General features: G+C 41.0%; 1 protein-coding gene across 2 annotated transcripts in view; it reads left to right on the top strand.

Annotated features, from left to right (window-relative positions):
- The window catches only part of LOC124544662 (DNA repair protein RAD50), a 251508-nt gene that overhangs the window by 115846 nt on the left and 109072 nt on the right, over positions 1-26590 (top strand). For both annotated transcript variants that reach the window (XM_047123280.1, XM_047123281.1), the window contains 8 exons: positions 3451-3604; positions 5485-5584; positions 14085-14224; positions 20485-20610; positions 20698-20791; positions 23417-23537; positions 24100-24188; positions 26016-26153. In XM_047123280.1, coding sequence (XP_046979236.1) covers positions 3451-3604; positions 5485-5584; positions 14085-14224; positions 20485-20610; positions 20698-20791; positions 23417-23537; positions 24100-24188; positions 26016-26153 — 962 coding nt within the window. The remainder of the gene's footprint in view (positions 1-3450; positions 3605-5484; positions 5585-14084; positions 14225-20484; positions 20611-20697; positions 20792-23416; positions 23538-24099; positions 24189-26015; positions 26154-26590) is intronic.

Below are 26590 nucleotides of genomic sequence, written 5' to 3'. Positions count from 1 at the left end.
TGGTTTTTTTGGAAAGGAACATTTGAAAACAGATTTAGGCTTTTGCTTTGCTATACTCTGTTTCAGTGCCTGTCCCATTCACTAGGGACTGGACACTAACTTTGGTGCTGCTAACAGCCTTTATGTACGACCAGAATTTATTTGGGTTCTGTGAAAGATCACTTGACAATATTCTGCTACGCTACTCATTGAAGGCATCACGCATTGCTCTTTTGACAGCCAAACACATTTCCTTCAGCGTCTTTATCTATTTCTTTGGAAGTTTCTTTACAGTGACTGTATACCATGAAGAGGTTTCATACTAATATGAACTGTTCTACTGGATCTGTTCAGTGCACGGTCAACTATTCTTTTAAACCTGAGCCAGAGTTCCTCTACACGCTCCTGCCCTGTGCTGAATGTTTTCTAGTTCCTCATTGAGATATGACACTATTGATCTTTTTTATCTAGTTCACTGAACATTATATCTTTCTGCTTGTTTTAGTTGTCCTTTGTACTTTGGTAATCGTTGTTGCCACAACTGCATCATGGTCACTGACACCAGTTGTTGCTATTAGATCCAAAATATTTCAATCATGATTGGGGTCCCCAACTATCTCATCTCAATAGTTTTCAATGAAGACATTCAGTAAAGTATCACATGATATCTCATCATGCCCACTGCTAATAAAATTGTAATTTTCCCAGGTAATCGTAGGATGATTAACGTCTCCACCGATGATTACATGGTTACTTCAGAAATTGAGTCTGGTGGGCAATAAAATGATCTAATTATCATTTTATGCCCACCCCTGAAACGGAGGCTTGCCCAATCAATCCCGCATACAGCTTCAGTTTCTCTTGGATTTGAGTTTCTTACCTATCTTGACAACTAAACCGTCTCCATTTCCCATCTGCCTAGCTTTTTGATACACATCTAAATTTTCCCCAAAAATCTCACTGCTATCAATTTCAGGTTTCAGCCAGGTTTCTGTACCTAGTATTGAGTGAGCTTCACTGCTTTTCATGAGCACTTCAAACGTTGGCACTTGGTTGCGAAAGCTTCGGCAGCTCACAATTTGCATTTAAATCATATCATCTGTGGGAAGCATTTCTTTCAATTATACGCTGATATTTTTTGAGTTTCCTGCAGCTATTGTTATCTGGATTGGATGGAGAGTTGCCTAATCTATAAAACCCTTGTGGCACCCCACACACAGTCATCTACCTGAGTGGCAGCCTCTGATGTGAGACATGTGTAGGGAGACCATACAGTTCTCATCAAGTCCAGGAAGTCACAGCCTAGCTTGTCACAGAACCATCTCTCGTTCAGTCTTTCCGCTCGACTCAGAACCAAAGGTCCACATTCTTTGAAACTTAACAAACAAGGCTGGTCTTCTCGACCGTCTCTTCCAGTTGCTACAATGACTGGAAATGACCTTGGAGCCCAGACGACAGGCATAATTTGTTACATGCTCCACAATCTGCAGTTGGTTGAACCCCCTCCCCCAAGCATACACATTGAGTGCACCTGGTGTCCTTTCCTGTCCCTAGCTACCATTTCCCTAAGGGTTACCATCATTCGTCTTACATTTGAACGCCGACAATGGATTGACCCATGCCCTTTTTTGCTTGCCTGCTCTTGACACTGGACGAAACAGCTTTCCCCAAAACATGTGAATTGAGTCCCACTGGCTCAGTTTTGGTTTCAGTGAAAGACAACACTTCAAACTTGTCTGTTAGGGGGATCAATATGACACCCTGTGTCCTCCCTGGTCTCTGCCATCCTGTACAGGACGCCTAGATGTACCATTAACACATCATTCGCAGTCAGGTGGACAGGCAATAACAAATCCACTGGAGAGGTGTCACACGTAAACGGCTCCCGGGAGCTCTTCCAACGTACCTATTTGCAGCAGCTGCCGATCGGTTGGCAGCAGGCAGGGCAATTTCTGGCTGCTTACAAGCATCAAACAACTCATCCCGTGTTTGAGAACAGCATTCACAGTGGGGCTGCATTTTGGCTGGTACTATGTACTACAAAAAGCACTCTGTCTTCAGGCCACGAGTGGCCTACCGGGACCATCTGACCGCCGTGTCATCCTCAGTGGAGGATGCGGATAGGAGGGGCGTGGCTTCAGCAGACCGCTCTCCTGGTCGTTATGATGGTGTTCTTGACCGAAGCCGCTACTATTCAGTCAGGTAGCTTCTCAATTGGCTTCGCGAGGCTGAGTGCACCCCAAAAAATGGCAACAGCGCATGGTGGCCTGGATGGTCACCCATCCAAGTGCCTACCACCCCCGACAGCGCTTAACTTCAATGATCCCACGGGAACCGGTGTATCCACTGTGGCAAGGCCGTTGCCATGTACTACAAGGCAGTAAAGAAATCTGTTGAGCTAAAAAGATGCTAGTTCCCTATAAGAATGCATGCTCAGGGGAATGGAGTTCTGATTTCCATCCATTGTTGCAGATTTTCTTTGATTTCCCCAAATTGGTTATCAGTTTATAACATGAAAATTCCTTTCAAATAGGTCGCGAGTAATCTGTCCCTCCATCCTTATCCAACCAAGGTCGATTTCAATCTCTAAAGACCATGTTGTAAATGTGGCGCCTTTTTCCTTTCTCTTTCTCTCTCTCTCTCTCTCTCTCTCTTTCATGTGTCATTACATGTTCTCTGTGCAGTTTTTGTGATGAGTGTGTATTTTGACTAAGTATTAACCTTCCTGTCCCTGTATTTATTTAAAGCCTTCCTTATAGTCTGGACAACCAGCGAGCCAGTGCACTTAGTTGCAACATTTACAGTATCCATCATATTAATGAAACTAGGCAGACTATTTCCTCTTGTTTTGTCACTTTCGTTATGAATGTTAGACCATATTCATAATGGTTAAAATGCGTAACATTGGAGAACTTCACATATATTCGTAAGTGCCTCAGAGCGTGGCCCGCATGCCCCTCTCCTTCCCTGCCCACATCTCATCAGTGTCCCCTGTTGACTACCAAAAGGCTTAGTCGTGGCTTCTACTTACGACTGGGTCACAATATTATGAGTGACAACTGGAGCGAAGATTTACTGCTGAAATATCAAGCTGATATTGCACTCCAGTGACTGCATATGATCAATGATATTGGAAAAGGTGATGATATACCAAAATGCCACGTAAAGAAATGTGTAGTAATGATTGTTGATGCACCTCTCTCATTTTCTTTCTTGAAGGACATCATTTAAAGCCTCATGCTACAGACAGTTGCCAAAGGCCTGTTTCGTACTGAGTACTTGTATAAGCATTTTTCTAAGTAACTACTCATCCATGATTTTAATCTCGTGCACTGTGCAACAACATGTACACACAGTGTGAAAAATGTACGTCAGTCTGTAATCAAATTCTAGTGTGGTTTTCCTGTTATTTTAAACATTCTGATTTTTGATGTAATTACACGGTGTGAACTTTCTTTTTCCTTGTTTTAGTAAAAGAAGATACATTTTCTTCAGAAGTTCTTGTCTCAAATTTAATGCATCAAGTCGACGATAAAATAAGAGAGTCAAAGGTACAGTTTGAGCAGTTACGGAACAGGTTTCAAAGAGAAGAGCAGGAACTCCAAAGTAAAATAGACATTGCTAGGTAAGTTGATTTAATTATTCACTAAGGGAATCAATGTATCTTATTTTCACAATTTGAAATTTCATCACAACAGCTAAGTTTCGTGTTTTATCTTTTATGGTAACTCATACATGAACCATAACATATTCATTGACTTTCGACTAAGAGCTAGATAAATGAAGAGATAATATTTACTTTTATCCTTTTAGACATTAGTAGATACACCTGTCCTGATTACTTTAATGTTTTTCAGAGCCAGCAGTGTCTTACTATGAATATCAAAGAGTGATTGTGTACAGTATTTTAGTTGTGACTGTTTGAATTTGTAAATCCCGAATTAGAAACATAGATGTAAGCTGTAACAGGGAAAGGGTTATTCCTGACAAATTTTTGGAGTGACATTTTTGTCTTCAACTAAATTCATACGGTGTGATGTATTGTTATTTTGAGACACGAATTACTCTGTTAGGCATTGGAAGAAGAAAAAGTTTCTTTCCTTTTTGCTGAAAAGTTACAGAGAAATTTTTCTAAGTTAACATGCAGCATCCTAACTCAGAAGACAGGGAGTGAACCAGACACAGGCAGAATGTACATAATGAGTTAACAATTATTATTCTGATATTGTGGCTAGCCTGAGTGTAGTTTTAAGGAATTTTGTCCATGCAGGTCTAGGTAGATTGCTTGCTAGTTCCCCATCCTTAATGGCTTAGTCATATGATGTATGTGGTGGCTGTGCAAGATTTGTACAGGATTTCAGAAGAGATATCCCTAAAGCAAAGTTATGATTGAGAGTTTTGTCATTCTTTATGGCTAAGGTGAATACCCGATGGCGTGAACTTCAAAATCAAATCATTTGTATCGAAACTGGTAGTGCTCTAAGAAAAGAGCAAATAAAGTAGGTTTTGTAAAAATAATCAAACACCAGAAGATACAGGCTAGAATAATAGTAATATGGATTAGAATAGATTCTACTCACCATATATAGGAGGTGTTGAATAGTGGACAGGATCATTTAAGACTGCCCTAATTCATGTTGTTGCAAAGAAAGTAATTTCTACATGTTTAACATTTGTGACTTGTGAATCCAACACCCCATTTTGATTGAGACTGATAAAATTATCAGTGTCCTAGACTCCAACCCATCATATTCACTAGTTGATGGAGTGGTCTCTCCTACGTGGGTATCATAGCTACTGTGGCACTCTCTCTGCATCACTTCAAACTAATTGCAAATATCTGTTATAGGTTATCTGTTTTGAGCTGCCTGCAATCTAGTTAAAAAGAATTACACCAGACGCGTTTCGCTTTTATTTACAAAGCATTTCAGTCTGTCAGGAATTCTCAGATATTAAAGCACAAACAATCTTTCCAAAGTTTTTAAGCTTTTAGAAAAAGATTGCATCTATGTTGGTCCAAGTAACCAACACACCATTGCAGCAACTACATTGTTACATTGACAGTTCTATTATGAGTTGACCACAATTACTTTTGGGTTACTTCAGCTTGTGTGTAGAAGTTCAATATTCTGTAGAGTTTACATACAGGGCAGTGCTTGATGTAATTTAGAGGTACATCACATAAATATGTGGATTATCTGTTTTACAGCAAAACTAACGTTGCATTTGTAGCTGTAGTTTGAAATTGTGCAACAGCACATGCAGTAAAATGTGTAATGAACAGTTAATAAGATGAAGCATTTGTTATTTTGTATTTAATTTAATAGCTTCTGTCCTGAAATTTCCTTTTTCTTGGTGGAATAATATAATTTATTATTTATATTACCTTCTCCATATTGTATGCTCTCACTGTGTTTGTGTTTCAGAGTTTCATGTTGCTGGATCTAATTCTCATTTGTTCTATTGGACATTAACTTTTCTTTCTCTTATGTTTCTGTTCACTAGAGACACTAAAGCAAAGCTAGAGCAGGAAATCACCTCAAAAAAACGACAAGCAGAAGATAATAAAGCTGAAGAATGGAGTGTCAAAACAGAAATTGAAGATGTAAGTACTATTTGTTTTTATGGTTGCACTAGATGTACATGTAGAATGAAGCAATGCATTTTAATTGGTTTAAAGAAGTTATGGTAATTTAAGAAAAAATTAGGTCAATTGAGGAAAAATTTTTATTTGAATTTTCATAACCAATGAAAGAGTGGGAAATGGGTTACCAAATTGACCAGTCTGGTTTGGCGGGGGGGAGGGGAGGGGGGACGAATGACTGCTTGAAAGTAAAGAAAAAAATAGAAAGAGAGGTCAAATGTTTTATGGAATGATTTGTCAAAAAGTAAGAGATAAAATAGATTAGAGAAGCATTTGACACATCTTTAAATGATGCTCAAAGTCATGTGTAGTAAATGAGTTGCTAATGAAAATTTAAAGTTCCACTGGGCAAATATCCTCTAATGTCATGTATAAAATCTAAGTAGCCCGCAGCTCGTGATCTGGTGGCTAGCATTGCTGCCTCTGGATGAGGGGGTCCCGGGTTCGATTCCTGGCCAGGTGGGGGATTTTCTGTGCCCGGTGACTGGGTGTTTATGTTGCCCTCATCATTTCCTCACATCACCATTCGTGACATTGGCTAGATTGTATTGTCTAAGAAATTGGACTGCAAAAATTTGGGACTTCGTACAGGCACTGACTGCACAGTTGACCACCCCACAAACCAAACATCATCATCAAAATCTAAGTTAAACCTTAAACTTTAAATTCTCAATTGGCATCTCATTTACTGTACATGATTTTGAGCATCTTTCAGAAGCATGTCATTATTCCCTGATTTTACTTCTTACTTTCTATTAGCATCTGTAAGTAGGCTACTGTTCTCATGTATAATTATAACTCATTCCATATCCATACAATTCTCTAGTATACTGGATCTATCAAACGTGAATAAATGAATAAAATAAATAAATTACTTGTAGACAAATTATTTCACAAAACATTTGCCTTTCTTTCTTTCTTTTTTTAATCATACAATGATATTGTCATGAGAAATTGCACTCATATACGAGGGCCGTTCAGAAAGTAACCTCCGGTTGATTTAAAAAAATACACCAAGTTAAATAAAAATATTTTAATATATACATCTTACAACTACATCTTTGCACTATTTTTCTACATAGTCTCCATAGCGATTGAGGCACTTATCGTATCTCTTCACAAGCTTTGAAATTCCTTCCGCATAAAAATCACCCGCTTGTGCCTGGAGCCAGCCTGTGACCGCATCTTTGAGCTCTTCGTCGTCATCAAACCGCTGTGACCCGAGCCATTTCTTCAAATGCATGAAGAGGTGATAATCACTTGGCGCCAGGTCTGGGCTGTAAGGTGGATGGTTGATAACGTCCCACTTGAAGGACTCAAGAAGGGCCGTTGTTCTGCGAGCAGAGTGAGGACGGGCGTTATCGTGCAAAAAAACGATACCGGAAGTCAGCATACCACGGCGTTTGTTCTGCATAGCCCGTCATAACTTTTTTATTGTTTCACAGTACACGTCTTGATTAATGGTCGTACCACGTTCCATGAATTCAACCAACAACACCCCTTTGGCATCCCAAAACACCGTTGCCATTAGTTTTCTGGCAGAAAAATCTTGCGAGGCTTTTCTTGGTTTGGTAGGCGAATTTGAATGTGCCCTCATCTTTGATTGTTCTTTTGTCTCAGGGTTCACGTACTTAATCCAGGTTTCATCACCGGTCACGATTCTGTTTAACAATGGTTCTCCTTCGTCCTCATAACGTGACAGAAAGTCTAATGCAGAGGCCATTCTTTGAGTTTTGTGGTGGTCGGTAAGAATTTTGGGCACCCATCGTGCACAGAACTTATGATAACCCAATCTTGCTGTCACTATCTCGTACAAGAGAGTCTTAGAAATCTGTGGAAAACCAGTAGACAACTCCGACATTGAGAAACGTCGATTTTCACGAACTTTTGCATCAACTGTCTGAACGAGTTCGTCAGACACCAATGATGGTCTACCACTCCTCTCTTCATCATGAACGTTTTCTCGTCCACTTTTAAATAAACGTACCCATTCACGGACAACTCCTTCACTCATAACTCTTGGTCCGTACACGGCACAAAGCTCATGATGAGTAGCTGCTGCAGAATATCCTTTGGCTGTAAAAAACCTTATGACAGCACGCACTTCACATTTGGCGGGGTTTTCTATTGCAGCACACATTTCAAACTGCCACAAAAACTAAACTAGCGCAGGTACGACGTTCACTCGACCACGGCTTGATGCCGACTGACCTGTTGAGTGTGTGAACGCACAGATGGCGTCGCTACTCCCCCCACAACCAGCACTGTGACCAATCGGAGGTTACTTTCTGAACCGCCCTCGTATCATTGTCTCAGTTAGAAACTGAAAACATACCATCAGTCACACAGAGAAAACCTAAGATGCTATGGGGCTATTGTGGTCAGGTATGGTGCATGATTTCTTTAGTTGGTTTTATTAGTTCATATCTCACGGTGTATCACATCTACTAAGATTATTGACACATCTCAGTTTTGTGCAAGATGGATGCTGTACCTGTTGAGTTTTGGTCAAAAGCAAATGTGACCATATGTCATCAACGTTTTGCCCAATTTGAAAAGAATGCAACTGATTTGATGTGCCAGTTTGTTGCTGTTGGTGTTGCATGGTCCCACAATTTCAATTTAAAAATAAAATGGCCGTCAAAGCAATAGGGGAAAAGTGGTGGTCCTGTGGCAAAAGAGGGGAAACTGATTTCATATGGAGGAAAGGTTGTGGCCAATATTTTCCAGGCTCTAGAAGAGTATCTTCTTAATGATAATTTTGCAATGGAACAGGGGTGGGGATTGAAAATTATGAGATGCCTCAAAAAATTATTCCATCTGTGGTTATAAGTAATATTTAACTGTGTGTGTGTGTGTGTGTGTGTGTGTGTGTGTGTGATAATAAATCACCATGACATTTAAGTTATTTGTGCAGAAAGTAAAAACTTTGATCTTTTGTAAAGAAAGAAGTGAAGGGAGTTACTTTTTTGTCAAAGTAACCCATGTCTACACAGTGTTATGAAAAGTGTAGATTGCTACTCACCATATAGTGGAGATGCTGAATCACAGAAGTTATTCTCAATTACTATTCCACAGCCTGTACCGTCTTGATCTGTCCTACCAAGACCAGCTTTCCTGAATTGCACAGGTGGGAGCTCTTCCTGCAATATATCCTAATTTCCCTTTACCCTCCTGGCATCAATCTTCATTAGTCACCATCCTTTATCCACCTATCCCCTTTCCAGTTCCCTCTCCAACATCTCACAACCTTCTATTCCACCAACGCACCCAAAGTATTTTTACTTCTCTCCTTTTACTCTACCCACCCCCACCCCCAACCACTGCTCCCCAACCCTCCCTGCCCTTGGTCAACCTGCTGACTGCACCTAGCTGCCCTACCCTCTCCTCTCCCTGCCTTGTCCCTGTATTCTCCCACAAGCAGAATTTTACTGTCCCCCACCCCTACCCTGCTATCCACCCCCCAGCCTCCTCCTTTCTCTTTTCTCTGTCCAGCCAGTTTGCTTCTCCCATCATCCACTGCTGCTTGCAGTATCGCCTCAGCTGCCAGAGACAGTGGACATGCGAATGGGACTTGAGTTTGTATGGACATGTGTGCGTGTATGTTGTCCAATGCAGAAGAAGCCTTTTGGCTTTTGATGTGCCTGTCTGCGACTCAGCATCTCCACTGTATGATCACTAGAGATCTATCTTCTTCATAATATTTTAATTATTTCATCCTGGATTTTCCATTGTGTGATCAACTCATTTCTATCATTGAGATGCAGGTATTTCTGCTCTATAGTTCCAAGGTTGTTGAAGGACCTGCAGTTCACAAAAGCTAAACAGTATGACTAGAAATCTATTGGAAAAATATATTTACTATTGTATTTTCCTACCCAACCAAAAACACAAGGTTTTTTAAAAATTGATAAATACAAAATAGTTAAAGAAGGTGATTCATAGTTTAAGATAATCCTTTTACTGATGAGAATAGTGTCATGTGGCATATAATTTCAATCTATCAACAACTATTACTTTATTTGTCTTATTGTTGCAGAACATTGTATTTAAGGAGGAAAAGGTCCACATAAATTGTTGACTAACTTGATGCCTTACAAAATGAGAGGTTCGAATTAAAAATTGTTGAACATGCACAGTGCTCACCGTATTTGGTACCTTCATATTTCTACCCATTCCTGCATCGAACGAGATTTGTTTCTTGAAACCATTTTTGAGGCCAGGCAGAGATAAAAGTGACAATAGTGAGAGATGATCTCTACAAAAATTGTTTATTTTCCATTCAATAAGACACATGACAAAAGATACTTCATGAAAATAATGCGTATCTGAACACTTCAGTTATCGTGTTGTGATGTTGGGTATAAGATATCCACAGAGAGATACAGCATGTTATAGTCTTAGGTGGAGATTTCAATTTACCAGATATAGACTGGGACACTCAGATGTTTAGGACGGGTGGTAGGGACAGAGCATCGAGTGACATTATACTGAGTGCACTATCCGAAAATTACCTCGAGCAATTAAACAGAGAACCGACTCGTGGAGATAACATCTTGGACCTACTGATAACAAACAGACCCGAACTTTTCGACTCTGTATGTGCAGAACAGGGAATCAGTGATCATAAGGCCGTTGCAGCATCCCTGAATATGGAAGTTAATAGGAATATAAAGAAAAGGGAGGAAGGTTTATCTGTTTAGCAAGAGTAATAGAAGGCAGATTTCAGACTACCTAACAGATCAAAACGAAAATTTCTGTTCCGACACTGACAATGTTGAGTGTTTATGGAAAAAGTTCAAGGCAATCGTAAAATGCGTTTTAGACAGGTACGTGCCGAGTAAAACTGTGAGGGACGGGAAAAACCCACCGTGGTACAACAACAAAGTTAGGAAACTACTGCGAAAGAAAAGAGAGCTCCACTCCAAGTTTAAACGCAGCCAAAACCTCTCAGACAAACAGAAGCTAAACGATGTCAGTTAGCCTAAGGAGGGCTATGCGTGAAGCGTTCATTGAATTCGAAAGTGAAATTCTATGTACCGACTTGACAGAAAATCCTAGGAAGTTCTGGTCTTACGTTAAATCAGTAAGTGGCTCGAAACAGCATATCCAGACACTACGGGATGATGATGGCATTGAAACAGAGGATGACACGCGTAAAGCTGAAATACTAAACACCTTTTTCCAAAGCTGTTTCACAGAGGAAGACCGCACTGCAGTTCCTTCTCTAAATCCTCGCACAAACGAAAAAATGGCTGACATCGAAATAAGTGTCCAAGGAATAGAAAAGCAACTGGAATCACTCAATAGAGGAAAGTCCACTGGACCTGACGGGATACCAATTCGATTCTACACAGAGTACGCGAAAGAACTTGCCCCCCTTCTAACAGCCGTGTACCGCAAGTCTCTAGAGGAACGGAGGGTTCCAAATGATTGGAAAAGAGCACAGGTAGTCCCAGTCTTCAAGAAGGGTCGTCGAGCAGATGCGCAAAACTATAGACCTATATCTCTTACGTCGATCTCTTGTAGAATTTTAGAACATGTTTTTTGCTCGCGTATCATGTCATTTCTGGAAACCCAGAATCTACTATGTAGGAATCAACATGGATTCCGGAAACAGCGATCGTGTGAGACCCAGCTCGCCTTATTTGTTCATGAGACCCAGAAAATATTAGATACAGGCTCCCAGGTAGATGCTATCTTTCTTGACTTCCGGAAGGCGTTCGATACAGTTCCGCACTGTCGCCTGATAAACAAAGTAAGAGCCTACGGAATATCAGACCAGCTGTGTGGCTGGATTGAAGAGTTTTTAGCAAACAGAACACAGCATGTTGTTATCAATGGAGAGACGTCTACAGACATTAAAGTAACCTCTGGCGTGCCACAGGGGAGTGTTATGGGACCATTGCTTTTCACAATATATATAAATGACTTAGTAGATAGTGTCGGAAGTTCCATGCGGCTTTTCGCGGATGATGCTGTAGTATACAGAGAAGTTGCAGCATTAGAAAATTGTAGCGAAATGCAGGAAGATCTGCAGCGGATAGGCACTTGGTGCAGGGAGTGGCAACTGACCCTTAACATAGACAAATGTAATGTATTGCGAATACATAGAAAGAAGGATCCTTTATTGTATGATTATATGATAGCGGAACAAACACTGGTAGCAGTTACTTCTGTAAAATATCTGGGAGTATGCGTGCGGAACGATTTGAAGTGGAATGATCATATAAAATTAATTGTTGGTAAGGCGGGTACCAGATTGAGATTCATTGGGAGAGTCCTTAGAAAATGTAGTCCATCAACAAAGGAGGTGGCTTACAAAGCACTCGTTCGGCCTATACTTGAGTATTGCTCATCAGTGTGGGATCCGTACCAGATCGGGTTGACGGAGGAGATAGAAAAGATCCAAAGAAGAGCGGCGCGTTTCGTCACAGGGTTATTTGGTAACCGTGATAGCGTTACGGAGATGTTTAACAAACTCAAGTGGCAGACTCTGCAAGAGAGGCGCTCTGCATCGCGGTGTAGCTTGCTCGCCAGGTTTCGAGAGGGTGCGTTTCTGGATGAGGTATCGAATATATTGCTTCCCCCTACTTATACCTCCCGAGGAGATCACGAATGTAAAATTAGAGAGATTAGAGCGCGCACTGAGGCTTTCAGACAGTCGTTCTTCCCGCGAACCATACGCGACTGGAACAGGAAAGGGAGGTAATGACAGTGGCACGTAAAGTGCCCTCCGCCACACACCGTTGGGTGGCTTGCGGAGTATCAATGTAGATGTAGATGTAGATGTGAAACTGATGAATGACAGCATATCTCTCAACAATTTGCCAACAGATGTTTCACTGTGTATCACTTGTGGGATACATTATCCAAGATGTAAAGAATAAGCAGTTTTAGTAAACCAGAGCAAAGAATATAGTATATAATTCAAGAAGAGATTATACGAGTATTTTCACTCCATAATGATATATTTCCTTTTCTATTCCTTACACCCTCCCCCTCCGGCCGTTGCCTTTGTTTGGTAGGAAGGGTATAATTCGCTCTTTAAAATATGCTCACAACAGAAATTATTGTATAACTAGACTTGTACTTTATTATGAAACTTGTTATTTAACTTGTAACCATATCAAATTTAAAGTTTTCTGAAATAATTGTGACACTTTCATTGGCACCATGGCACTCAAAACATTCAACAGTTGATTAATAGTTCATTCTGTAAATGCAGTGCAATCATCATGTGACGATGAAAATGTTATAAACTGATAACAGAAAGAAATAATAAAATGTATGTATGAATGCAGAGTCTCGCGGCGATAACATTGAATAAAATGTTCTCGGGTTTCCAACCGTGTTAATTGCTTAAAACTACACGAGCTTTTGGCCAAGCACTCCTTGGCCATTGTCAGGTGGTATGACTGCCAGTGGGCTGTTGGTGCGCCCTACTATACACTAGCTGCTGGCTGTGACGTCACTGGTGCCCGTGACATTGCCATATATGGGCACATTTTGAGTCGGCGTTCGATGTGCCCTCTTGCTGGATCCCACGCAGCGCTGAGCTGCAAGCCGCCGCCTCTCTTCAGGGTGTTTGCGGTAATTTTTATTTCAATAGCTTCCTTTATTAAACTGTCCCAGAAGCCGTTAGTGTGAGCCATGACAGAGGTATTGTCAGGAAAAGAAACTTGCTTTGCTGCCAATCTGTGGCTCTGTGTCATGCAAGATAAGCCACCTGTTGAAAAGACACAAGATCAAATCAATCTTCAGGCCTCCAACAAAAATCCATCAATTTCTGAGACCAGTTAAAGATGCAGTAGGTCTCAGGACACCTGGAGTCTACGAAATACCTTGTGACTGTGGCCAGAAGTACATCGGATAAACAGTGCGCACTGTGGAACAACGCATGAAAGAACATGAGAGGTATTATAACCTAAGCTATCCAGAGAAATCTGCGTTAGCTGAGCATGCATTAGAAAACGGTTCCCACATAAAATTTGACGATACCTCTGTCATGGCTCACACTAATGGCTTCTGGGACAGTTAAATAAAGGAAGCTATTGAAATAAAGATTACCACAAACAACCTGAATAGAGACAGTGGCTTGCAGCTTAGCGCTGCGTGGAATCCAGCGATCGCGCAGTCCAAGAGGGCACATCAAACACCGACTCAAAACATGCCCATATATGGCAATGTCATGGGCACCAGCCGACGGCTAGCGTATATAAGGGCACACCAACAGCCCACTGGCTGTCATACCACTTGACAATGGCCAAGGAGTGCTTGGCCGAAAGCTCATGTAGTTTTAAGCAATTGATGTGGTTGGAAACCCGAGAACATTTTATTCAATAAAATATATGTCATCAATTTAGAGGCTGTTTGCTAAAAATAAAATATGTTACAACACACCCACGGTGCTTCCAAAATCTCATCTGCTGAAAAACTGGTTTGTTGTTTTGTTTTATAGATAGAGAAATCTGGTGAAGAACTTGTCAAATTAGGAAGAGAACTGGAGCAAGCAAAAACTAACTGGGAAACTGCTTGTCAAGAACTTGATGAAGAACAGCTGAAAAAAGAAATTAGAGATCAGCATCAAGAGAGCAACAGGTGATAAGTTACAGTAATCAATGTTTTGTTAAAATATTCTTCAACGTTTATGTCATCCTTTGTTTTGAAGTGCCTTGGTGATACTACACTTGCATAATGATTTGAGCTTGACACTGAAATGTTCTAAATACATATTAATTTTTAAAACAGTGTAATACCGTGAGTTCTCCTGAATGTGCTCTGATTTAAGGTGTAAGAATTTAATAGTGCCTATTTTACTTAATGTTGTTTGTATTTACATTGCTTCTGCCCTATCACAGCATGTAAATCTCAAGGAAGTGCCCCACCAAGTTCTGAGACATTGAATGTGTCATTGGTTGCCCTCTTCCTGATGTGGGCTGAATTGTTGTTGCCAAGTTTTTTTTGGCAAACTGATCTAGAATAAAACCAAAGCTTTAGTTAATAGCAGATAAGTTCCATTTGTGTAGATTGGGGCCGTTAGCAGGCTAGCCCCACAAACCCAACCAGTTTTCTTCAAACCATCATACAGTGGCCTTTGGTCTGTGGATGGGACTTTACATGTAGGACAGTCAAATGCAAACCACACACATGCCACAGGGAGACCATGGAATGGCTTCATTCAAAACTAATCACCACACATGTTGAAGATACGTATCCCACTGTGAGACAAGACACTCAATTTCTGGTTCGTAGAATACAGTTGGCCGCTGACACTCACCACTGCACTCACTCTTGCACTTTGTTGTTCAAATGAAACCAACATCCACACGTCTTCCACCATGTTGCCACAGATGTGAAAATCACTCTGTGAAAGATATAGACTGTATGCGGCATGTTGCAGTGTTTCCCAATTAAATCACTGAAGCATAGCCTTCGTCCGATTGATGGTTCGGGGGCAGGCATTATCATGCAACAGGATGATTCTGCCCAGTAGACCGAGGTCAAACAGTAAAGCCAGCAGTGGAAACATACCTCATCTCCTCCTGCCAAAGAAATCTAAAGTTGTTCACTCAAGTTTGGTAGAATCACGATGACCACCTCTTTCAACTGCAGAGGTCCTCTGCTTGTCAAGTTTTTCAATCCTGGAACCAAAACAAGTGTGCAGTATTATGAAGACACTTTGCAGAAACTGAGTCCCATCATGTAGTCAAAACACTCAGGAATGCTGTTGGACAGAATCATACTGTTGCATAATAACGCACACCCGCACACTGCCAATCAGACAAAGTCTACACTTCAGCAATTTGATTGGGAAACATTGTAATGTCCTGTACAGCTTGGATTCTTCAGCGTGTTATTTTCATATCTTTGGTGAGCTGAAGAAAGACATGCATGGATGTCAGTTTTTATCGGATGAGGAAGTGCAAGAGTGAGTGCATTTGTGGATCCAGCAGCAGCCGACCACTTTCTGCAGAACAGGAATTGATCTTCTTGTCTCCTAGTGGGATAAATGTCTTAACATTTATGGTGATCAATTTTAAATGGAATCATTCCATGGCTTTCCCCAGAGGGCTCGCCACTAATTGGTGGGTTCGTGCATGGCTACCACGGGGCCCCAGTCTTTGCAGCATCTTTTCTCTTCTGTGCTGCATGTCTATCCTCTTGCTGTTCTTTTTCCCCTCCCTTGGAGAGCATGTCTGGAATGTTATTGGCAATGTTCTACATTGTCTGTCCCTGATGTAAAAACAGTCTCACCACTGTTTTTCGCTCCCTTTTCCTTTCTTTGTTTCCTTCTCCTCTCGTTCCTCCGCTTTGGCATTTGAGGTTCCTCTTTTTCTTCTTCCTCCCAGTGAACTCCTGAAGGCCGGCCCACACGTCTGATGCATAACAGGTGACTGGGTAACACATAATTCCCAGCCACGGGTCAACAGGTTGGGTTCACACATATCCCTTGGTCCAGGCCAGGCCCAGGGAGGGGTGATTGCCTCGGCTGCTATCTTCCCAAATTACCCATTGGGCCCTCTGTCTTGTGTTCGGGAGGTGTGAACAATAACCTAAAGTGGGTGCATCCCCTTGTGAAGGAGGGGCCCCAGTTGAAAGGAGCGCACCATCAGAGATGCTGGCAATCATGAGGGATTTTCTCACAATGAACCAATCACCTTCACAATCAACGCCTACAAAACCTATACGTAATAAGGCTAATCATTCAAAGACCCTTCCCGCTGCACCACAATTTCCATACTGAAGATATCAGTCCTTGGCCACAGTAAATAAGTTTATTATTCAGAAAGGTGTTGCTGCAATTGCTGGCCCTGTGAAATCCTGCTCTCATTTATGGAATGGCACTTTGCTTTTGGAGGCTGCTACTTATTCTCAAGCACAACAGCTTGCCGCCTCACTTCTCCATGGCTACCATGTTCGTGTCTAGACACGTAGAACTTTGAATTCTTCCCGTGGTGTTGTTCACACTAGGCTGCTCTGTGAAATTATCACAGCCTGGCTGCACATTCAGAACCCGATGCGCTGCTACCAGTGTCATCATTTCAACCACACTAGAACGTCTTCTGGACACCTAGCCAAATGTGTAACCATTGGTAGGGATGCACATGAGGGCGACTTTCTGTCTCCTTCTCCCTGCTGTATCAGCTGCAATGGTGGCCGTGCCGCCTCCTCTTTGGATTGTCCCATGTATCTTGATGAGCTGGCTGTCCAAGAGATCTGGGTAAAGGAAAAAGTTCCATAACCAGTCGCTCACGAGTTCCTGGCTAGTCACAAACCCTGAGTTCTCTCATCTGGCGCCTATAGTTCTGTTCTTGTTACCCTTCTGTCCATGAAGGACATGGCCATGCAGACATGCGACTTCAACTTCAGCTCTGATGTTGTGAAATCAGCCATTGTCAAGGAAGCATTGCCATCCCCCTGTCCAGCTGTGCAACAAGCCATCAAACTCTCGCCTCAAGGGGCGAAGCCACCAGCTACACTACCGGTGGGATGGAAACGACAGAAGGAGTACTCCCGTGAAGACTTCCTACATCCCTTCAGCCAAAGGACACTTGAGTCTTCCTCTAACCTGAAAGGCTCAAAGGAGTCCACCGAAGGCAAACAGTCTCCCCCTTCGCCAACTCGAAGATCCTCCTCGACGGTGTTGCCACGTGATACCTTAGCCCGGCCAGCCTTCATGTCGCTGGTGCGCACCACCAACCATTTTTCAGCGTTGGACTCCACAGACACACAGAACAATCAAGCCGATACTTCTGTCGACCCCATGGAGTAGGATTCTCCTGCTTCTGTGCCCTGTAGTAGCGACTCTTCACAGGCTGTCACTCAGCAGCCACTAAGGTGACACCCCTACATCTCTTCCTCATCATGATTGTCCTCCAATGGAACGTTTGCGGCCTCCGGTCCCACAAAGAGGATTTATGGCTGTTTTTAGCATCCCAGCATCCCCTTGTACTCTGCCTTCAGGAAATATAATTGCGCCCTCACGACTGCTTTGTGCTTTCACATTTCTTCCTGGTTCGTTTCGACCTTCCCCCTGAGGTCAGCATTTCATCTCGTGGGGGCGTTATGCAATCATACAGGATGACGTTCATAGTCAACCCATCTCCCTGACTATCCATCTTCAAGCTGTTGCAATTCGTCTTTTCCTTCCCCACCTGACTTTTTCTCTCTGTACCATTTATGTCCCTCCGTCATTCGATGTCACCATGGCAGACTTTCTTCAGCTTATCAGGCAGCTACCACCCCAAATTCTGCTACTCGGTGACTTTAATGCACATCATCCCCTCACAAACATTATCCTTATTGCTGCAGAATGTTCCATTCCTCACATTTCTTCTTTACCACTCTGTGTCCCAGTCCCTTGCTGGACTGAGGTGTGTCACGACACAATTCGCACTCGGAGACATGCTCTCCGAGATTTAACCATCATCCTCTAATGGCAAACTGCATTCATTATAAACAGATGCATGCAGAGTGTCATTGCGTTCTTCAGGATAGCAAAAAAGCTAGCTAGATTTCATTCACTAGTTCTTTTAACAGTTCCACTCCTTCCTCTGTCATGTGGGCCAACTTCCCGATGGCTATCTGGGACCGAGATCCATTTGCCAATTTCCGTCCTGGCAGTAGCAGATGATGTTATCCTGGACCCTGTTGCTGTCTCCAACACCTTGGGCCGCCATTTTGCGGAAGTTTTGAGCTCTTCCCACTATCACCCTGCCTTCATTCATCGGAAACGAGTGGAGGGAGCTTGGGCGATACCCTTGTCTTCTCAGAATCATGAGTGCTACAATGCCACCCTTACTATGAGGGAGCTAGATCATGCTCTCAGTTCATCTCGATCCTCCACCCCAGAGTCAGACACTGTCCACATTCAGATATTGCAGCACCTTTCTCTTACAAGCAAGCACTTTCTGCTTAACACGTACAACCGCATCTGGGCAAAGGGCACGTTTCCCGGACTTTGACCTGAAGCTCCCGTCATACCCATACCAAAGCCCAGTAAGGACAAAAACCTTCCTTCTAGCTACCGCTCCATCTCTCTCGCCAATTGTGCTTGCAAGGTGATGGAACATATGATTCATGACTGGCTGGTATGGTGGCTTGAGTCTCGCAATTTTCTAACTAATGCACAGTGTGGATTTCGAGTGTGGCATTGTGCAGTTGACCATTTCGTTACTTTGTCCACCCATCTCATGAATGGTTTTGCCCAGAAATCCCAAACTGCGGCGGTGTTTTTCGATTTAGAGAAGGCGTATGGCACCTGCTGGAAAACTGGTATCCTCCGTACTCTTTACAAGTGGGGCTTCTGTTGCCGCCTGCCGTTTCCTTCAGGAATTTTTAAAAGACCAAGTTTTCAAGGTGTGTGTGTGTGTATTCTACCTTGTCGGATGCCTTTATCCAGGAAAATGGTGTGCCTCAAGGTTCCGTCCTGAACGTCGTCCTCTTTGCTATTGCCATTAACCCTATAATGGCCTGTCTCCCGCCAGGCATCTCCAGCTCCCTTTTTGTTGATGATGTTGCCATCTATTGCAGCTCTCCACAGACCTGTCTCACTGAGCAGCGTCTTTAGTGGTGTCTCGATCGTCTTTACTCCTGGAGCATTAACAATGGCTTTCGTATTTTCACTGACAAAACAGTCTGTATGAATTTGTGACACGCAAATTGTTTTTTCCACCATCTTTACATCTTGGGACTGTTGCCCTACTGTTTGTTGAAACTATGAAATTCCTGGGGCTGATGCTCGATGGGAAACTCTCTTGGTCCTCCCGTGTGTATTACCTGGCAGACCACTGTACGCGGTACCTCAGTGTCCTGTGTGTCCCTATGGTACTTCTTAGGGTGCCAGTTGAACCATTCTCCTCCATTTGTACTGGTCCCTTGTCCATTCAAAACTCAACTAAGGGTGCTTTGTTTATGCGTCTGCACGTCCATCCCTCTTAAGCCATCTCAACACTATCCACCATCGTGGCATCCATTTGGTCACTGATGCCTTTTACACAAGCCCGGTTGAGAGTCTGTATGCTGAAGCTGCTGGACTACCACTGTCCTACCGCCATTAATTTCTCCTCAGCAGGTATGCATGCCATTTATCTGCCATGTTTGGCCATCCATCCTATGCCTCCTTCTTCGATGATTCCTTTGATCGCCAGAATGGGGCGCATCCCTCTTCTCCGGTACCTCCTGGAGTCCGCTTTCGGCACTTGCTATGGCAGCTTAACTTCACACTACCTGCAACTTTCCTGGTGGGTGTGATTCCATCACCACCTTGGCTTCATGAAGTGGCCCATGTTAATCTTGGCCTTTATTTGCTTCCTAAGGACACTACTCCAGCCGTGCTCTATCACCTTCAGTTTCACGACAATAATTCCAGCATCATCCACAGAGAGCATTAACTGTCCATATATTGACTGACTAAGTAAAACAGTTGTGGAACTCCATCGCTCAAACTGAAGTCTGGCACCTGTACAACACAATGCAAGCAAGTTTGCATGCTTGCATTAAACATTCTGGTAGTTGCACCGATTATTAATCTACCAGCATTTCACATTTGCAATGTCTTACTTCGTGCATACATTAACCTGTGATCTTGCAGTATTAATCACTTAAATATGTTACCTAGACAAATTTATTCGCAAACTTTCATTACTCTACATTAATTATGTTTTGGTGTTGTGATTTTTTTTTTCATCAGGTGTTAGCAGTGTTATGTTCACTGTGTCATTTTTAATATGAAAGAGGTGTCAAAAGTTGCAGCATGTCAAAAGAATCACGGACATAACTAGCTGAGATTTAAACTAATAGAAAACTAAAGTGCTAGGACAATTTTGACACTTATTTCTTCTGTTTCTGTGATCTAGGCTGGATGATAAGCTAGTTATTGTGGATAAAGAAGTTCAGACATTGCAGCTGTTGAGTAGTGAGCAGGCACAGCTTGATATCCAGAACAAACTGAAGGCATCTAAGGAGTCCGAACTCAAAAAACTGTAAGAGTTTTTGTAATTATTTTGTTCCTATGAGTTTTATGTTTTCCATTTTGAGTACTGACTGTTATTTCCAATTTTTTCTTCCAGAAAGAACAAACACAATGAAGCACTGCGCCACCTTTTGTTTACAGTGCCACAACAAAATTTGAAACATGACTTGGATGCTTGCATGCTTCAACTGGTAGGTACTCTCAAAGTGATGTGAAACTCTTAGCACAGTAGACATCTAAAGAACTGTTGCAAGTGGCTACACCGGTAAACCCCCTGATTCTTTAAAAACCAAGTTCACTTTCACAAAACAGTTTCAAATGCCTGGTCATTTTACAAATGATTTAATATATTAAACATTTGACATTAAGCATGTAAGCAAGAAATGCTGTGTGGTTTCAGTTGCCTGAGACTGCGGTTGCGGTTGTGTGTGTGTGAGCTGCATTTGCGTGAGGTGTGTGTGTGTGTGTGTGTGTGTGTGTGTGTTCTCTATTGGTAACAAAAGCTTTATTCGTGATAGTCTTTTCGTTATGCCTATCTGCGACTCAGCATCTCTGCTATATGGTGAGTAGCAACTTTACTTTTTATAATATTGTTACGTTCCATTCTGGATTTTCCATTGTTTGATTTAAGCAAGAAAAAGATTTGAAATTATGCTGAAAGTTTGTTGGAAGTTGCTAAATGGTCTCATTGTGAAACAGTGGATGAGTATAGCATGGGTAATTTGCCTCCATTTTAAATAAAAGCAATTTCTACATGCATATCAATGTTTATGACATCCTATATCCCGAACTATATGAATAATCTTGCAGTATGTTCACCGTGATATTTGGATACTGTCTGCAAACTTTGTAGCAAATAGAGTCAATAATAAAGAAGTAATAAATGGAAATGTCATGTCTGATGCTGGTTTTACTCCATGAACAACGAAAATGTGGTAAGCAATAAACTTTTTTCCCTTTGTAATTTTTTAGGGGGTGCCAGTGAGGAAAAGTTTCGTAAAGGTTTGCTGGAAGTTGCTAAGTGCTCTTATTCTTAAATACTGGATGAATAAAGTTTGGGTATTCACAAAATGCAACGGATGCTGCTTCAAGACGCACTCAGTTTCCAACTTTAATACTTCTCTTATTGCATTAAACTTTTAACATAAGATTATGCCTCATAATTAGTAGGTTATGGCAGCATTTGAAATATTTAAGCTCCATCAATAATTATATGAAATTAGCCATTTGATAGGTAACCTGAAAATGGTAACCACTTGGTAATATAGATAAGCTAGAGTTGGGACAGCATTCGTTTATCTGTTTATTGTATGACCAAGGTTTTTATCATCCATTCCAGAGACACTGTATGTTTAATATGTAGGAAACAGTTCAGACCTTTAGTAGCAGTTCTGTTTCCACATCTATGATAATGTCAATTTTAGTAAAGAGATGGGAGCAGTTTCATGAACAGGAAGTTATAAGACTCACATAATAAGAGTAAATTTAATCACAAGAAACTTGACATACAGCTTTGTTGAAAGTGTGGGAGTAAAAAAGCTTTTGAAGACCAAAGATATGCATTATGCTTAGTAAAAATACAGTTTCTCTCAAAAAAGAAAACTCTATATACAGTCTGCCTCATTCCCAAGAAGCTTATATGGGAAGACCTGCGAGAGTCCTTGGTGGCACATGATGGTTCTTCCCAGTGCATCTGAGACTTGGACTAAAGGTTTCAGATCAAGAGACATTGCTGGACAACCTGTACAGTAGATATCACCATCATCAAGAAATTCATCCATTTGAGCAGCTTGATGCAGGCAGGCATTATCGTCCATAGAAAGGGAGGCTGGAAGAACTGCAAGTCCAGTTGCTGTCCACCCAACAACTGGCTCACTGCAGATGCTTTGATGCTTAATCTCACCAATACTCATACATGCAGCTTCAGACTGACAAAAACGACCTGCAGGTACTGGAAGTAAGACAGTATTGTCCTACACCAAATGAAAAATAGTGTGTACAGCACCTAGACATCCAACTGGATAACAAATTGAAGTAGTCAACATGTGAATAAGGGAATTAAGAAATTTAGCACTGCATTTGTTGTCTGTAGAAACATCTCTCACTGTGCTGACTTTAAGAGAAGTGTGTTGGGAGATTATGCTCTGAGACAGCACACCCAAAGTAAATAAAATATTTATACAACAGAAGTGACCGGTAAAGATATTGTGCAAAGTAGATAGTAAATCTTGCAGAGTTCTCTTCAAGTATCTAAGAATTCTTACACTCACTTCACAGTATATTTACTATTATACAGTGATTTGCATGAAAACAATGTAAGACACAAAAATAATTTCTGTGTAGAGTTTGCCTTCTTGTCTAGGGTTCAGAATGGATTTATGTACACAGTTATAAAGTTAATGAAGCAACCCCCACTGAATATAGGCAAGAAATTGGGAAAATTAAACACATACATTATTCGTTGAGGTATGTACTGTCTACACAACTAATTGAAGGCAGTATGTTTATTGCCATATGCATTTTGCTTCTTTTATTTGGGAAGCATCATCAGTGGCAATGGGTACGTAAGTTGACGTTGTTAATCGAGAATAATCATATGATGCAATCACAAATCAACTAATATGTTTACATCTGCCTAAGCTTATTGTATTACACCTATGACCAACCAACCGAACCCCACTTGCCGCTACTGCCATCTGTTGCAAAACGGCAGAAACAAAGTTGTAGACCTAATATATAATGTTGGGTAGTTATTAATTTATAAGTTCTTGCTGGTGGTGAGATACATTTGTTTTTCAATTTTCTACCTGCTGTAGACTCGTCAGATCAACAACATCAATGAGAAGATAAATAGTAAGCAGAATGAGGCGGCTGCACTTGAAGTGAAACGAGCCCATCACAAGGAGCAGTTGGATTTGAAAGAAAGAGAGCTGCGAAGTAAGTAGAAACTTGAGTTCAGTGCTATGGTCTCCCTTTATATTTGTAACTCTGCCCCCCACACTCACGAGTGCGCGCTCGCACGCGTGCGCACTCACGTACTCATACATGTGTCCTATAGACCAAATTCTCCTTTTACTCAGATTTCCTGCCCAATTAGGTTCATTGCCTCTTTGTTTTCTATTCAATCTATCCACCTAATCTTCTGCATTCTTCTGTGGCACTATGTTGGATTGTGGAAGTGAATGCTCTCTGTGTTGTACACGCAAGGATACTAAATCGCATTGGCTGGCAGCAGTTGTGGAAGGTTGATGTGCAGCTGTGTATAAATAATTTATTCTGTCTTTATTTCTCAGTAATTTTACTAGTCTGTCAAGAATTTAGAAATTTGCATTTTTTTTTTTAAATTTAATTATTTAAGTCATAACAGTTTCTCTCTTTTTCTGTTTCCAAAAAAGTGTAAGATATGTAAAAATCCTTCTGTTTTAATGCGTATCATTGGATTGAGTTTTTGTGGAACCAGCTTTCAGTCTGTTAATTTGATTTCATACTTTCTTTACAGAATTTGAAGAAGAAATATATGATTTGTGTGGCAGGCAAGATTTTGATGAGTACATACAAAGTGTTTCTGATAGAATACAAGAACTGCAGGTTCGTATTCTGCTGTAAACTCTTGGCTGACATTTGTAGTCTTATTTAGAAAGCTACTTTTTATGAGCAAACATTCATCTTGTGACAGTGCCTACATGCGTTATTCATTAAGCCCTCAGAGACTCCATGATCAAAGTCAGGTGGAATATCTGTAGATTGATGTCTTAGACGTGTAAAAATTACATACACTACACAATTGCCGTGAAATGTGGCTTTGTTCCCCAGTTAGTACCATCACAAACACTGTGATTACCAGATTCAATTACACATCAAAAGCTTTTATGCAATTAGACAAGTGCACTGTCATATGGCACAGTATCACAGCTTACTTTTTAAACACAGTATTTGCAAAATGCTGTGGCTGTGAATTGTGCAAACAGTGCACACACTCAAGTTTTGAGAAAGTCACAGAGATGATTGAATATCAAGCACATAACTCTATAGCAGATCCAAGTAAAAGACATTCATCAGTTCAGAAGACTTGAGACAGACTTGTTAAAAATGTGTCAGATGATCCACACCCACATGCTAGTCATAAATACCTGCACCATGCAACAGGTTTCATAGAAATATTAAATGTGAGCTTCATGAATACTGAGCGGCTGTATGCATACTAATGCAGTAAATCACTGATGCTGTAAATATAGAACACAAAAATCAACTTTAAAAACAGCTAAGGGTATTTGTGGTTTCTTTAAATCTCGCGTAGATGTAACACGAGTGCTAGCAGGACCCAGATGCTTTCAGCATAGATGTTTCTCCATTACTTGCGCGACCGGGAATTTCACGATAACGTTAAGCATGGATGTTTTGCATTTCCTTCCCAACTGCAGTCTTTTTATTGGTGGGGTGCACATACATGCTTGCTATATATGAGCTCGGACTAAAAATTGTAGGTGGTGTCAGCAGACTATTTAAAGACTGGTGTATGAATGTATTGTAACTTCAGAAATAACATAATCATTTGAAAAATAATAAATAATTCCACTCAGAATGATCTATGAATGTTAACTGTAATTTTGTTTATGAAGTATGTGATGGTCTAGAAAATTGGAAAAGTTTATGAAACAATTTTATGCATGTACGTTGGGAATACCCTATTTACAGTATAAGAGTCATATTGTAAATTACTGTAAATTAGGCAAAAATCCTAGTTAACAGCTTAGTCAGTTAGTGAAGTATGCCACCTTGTGCATAAAACTTAGGTCAACAAGTGTATAATGATAAAGAATGGAATTTAACAGCCACAGAGGCAAAATCTGCAATAAAAAGTGTAGCTACTCCTGAACTGTAATGTGAATTACCTTGTAAGTTCATTAGTTTCACAGAAATTGAAATATATCACTGAAGAGTTGGAATGTCAATTTTTGTAATGAGATGTGTTGTTAAATCCTTCAATACATACTAGCTCACACAAAAATTGCAAAATCCAACCGCAGTAAACAGTTCAGTTAGTCATTTCTTTTATTGATAGTTTTTCCAGGAAAGCTGGGTACATCATTGGGATCAGTGCATTGAAAATAATATCTTGAATAATGAATTTAAGTGGTGAAAAACTTAGTTTATGTTTTGTAACAATATTATTTTATTGTTACATTCCATTCTGGATTTTCCATTGCTTGATTAGTGAATGTTTTAAAGTATTTGAGCACCTACCACCTGTATACCAGTTAGAAAATGTACAGAAATTGAAAAATAAGAAAAAAATGAATTAATAGTAGAAGTGCAATAAGAACAGATGGGAGATTCCAGCTTGCACTCTCTCAATCTGTTTTTGTAATTTTATTTTTAGCAGAAATTCTCTAAGCCTAATTCTTGTATTCACAGGACCAAAAAGGAACGCTCAGTGCTTCGGAATACATGTTCCGTCGCTACATTCAGAAACTGGAACAGGAAGATCCTTGCTGTCCATTGTGTCATAGGGAGTTTGAAGCCGCTTCTGAAGCTGCTGAACTTGCATATGAAGTAAGCTGTTCCTTCCTACATTATTCTTATGAGCATGAAAAATGATTGAGAAGTGTAAAGATAAGGTATGAAATATTCAGAGAATGGTTAATTCTAACACCATGTGAGACCTGTGTGCTGATAAACCTATGTTAATTAAGATTCTTTATTTCATTTACAGCCAGAATGAAAAATTGTGTGGTGTTTGGAAACATACTGGCAGATTAAAACTGTGTACCTAATAGGGATTTGAATTCTGACCCTTGCTTTTCACAGGCAGTGTTGTTATTGACTGAGCCATCAAGGAATGACTTGTAACCTACCTGCCCTGCTTCAGTTGTACCATAACACCTCTTTCTACTTTCCAAACTTCTCCAAAGCTCTTTCGTACACTGTGCCAAGCTCTAACCAATCCATTTCTCTACAATATCATTTACTCCAGGAGTGCTGGTTGCAGT

This window comes from Schistocerca americana, chromosome 8, assembly GCF_021461395.2.
Source record: "Schistocerca americana isolate TAMUIC-IGC-003095 chromosome 8, iqSchAmer2.1, whole genome shotgun sequence".
Taxonomy (NCBI): Eukaryota; Metazoa; Arthropoda; class Insecta; order Orthoptera; family Acrididae; genus Schistocerca; species Schistocerca americana.
This window is presented reverse-complemented; position numbering and strand designations above follow the sequence as displayed.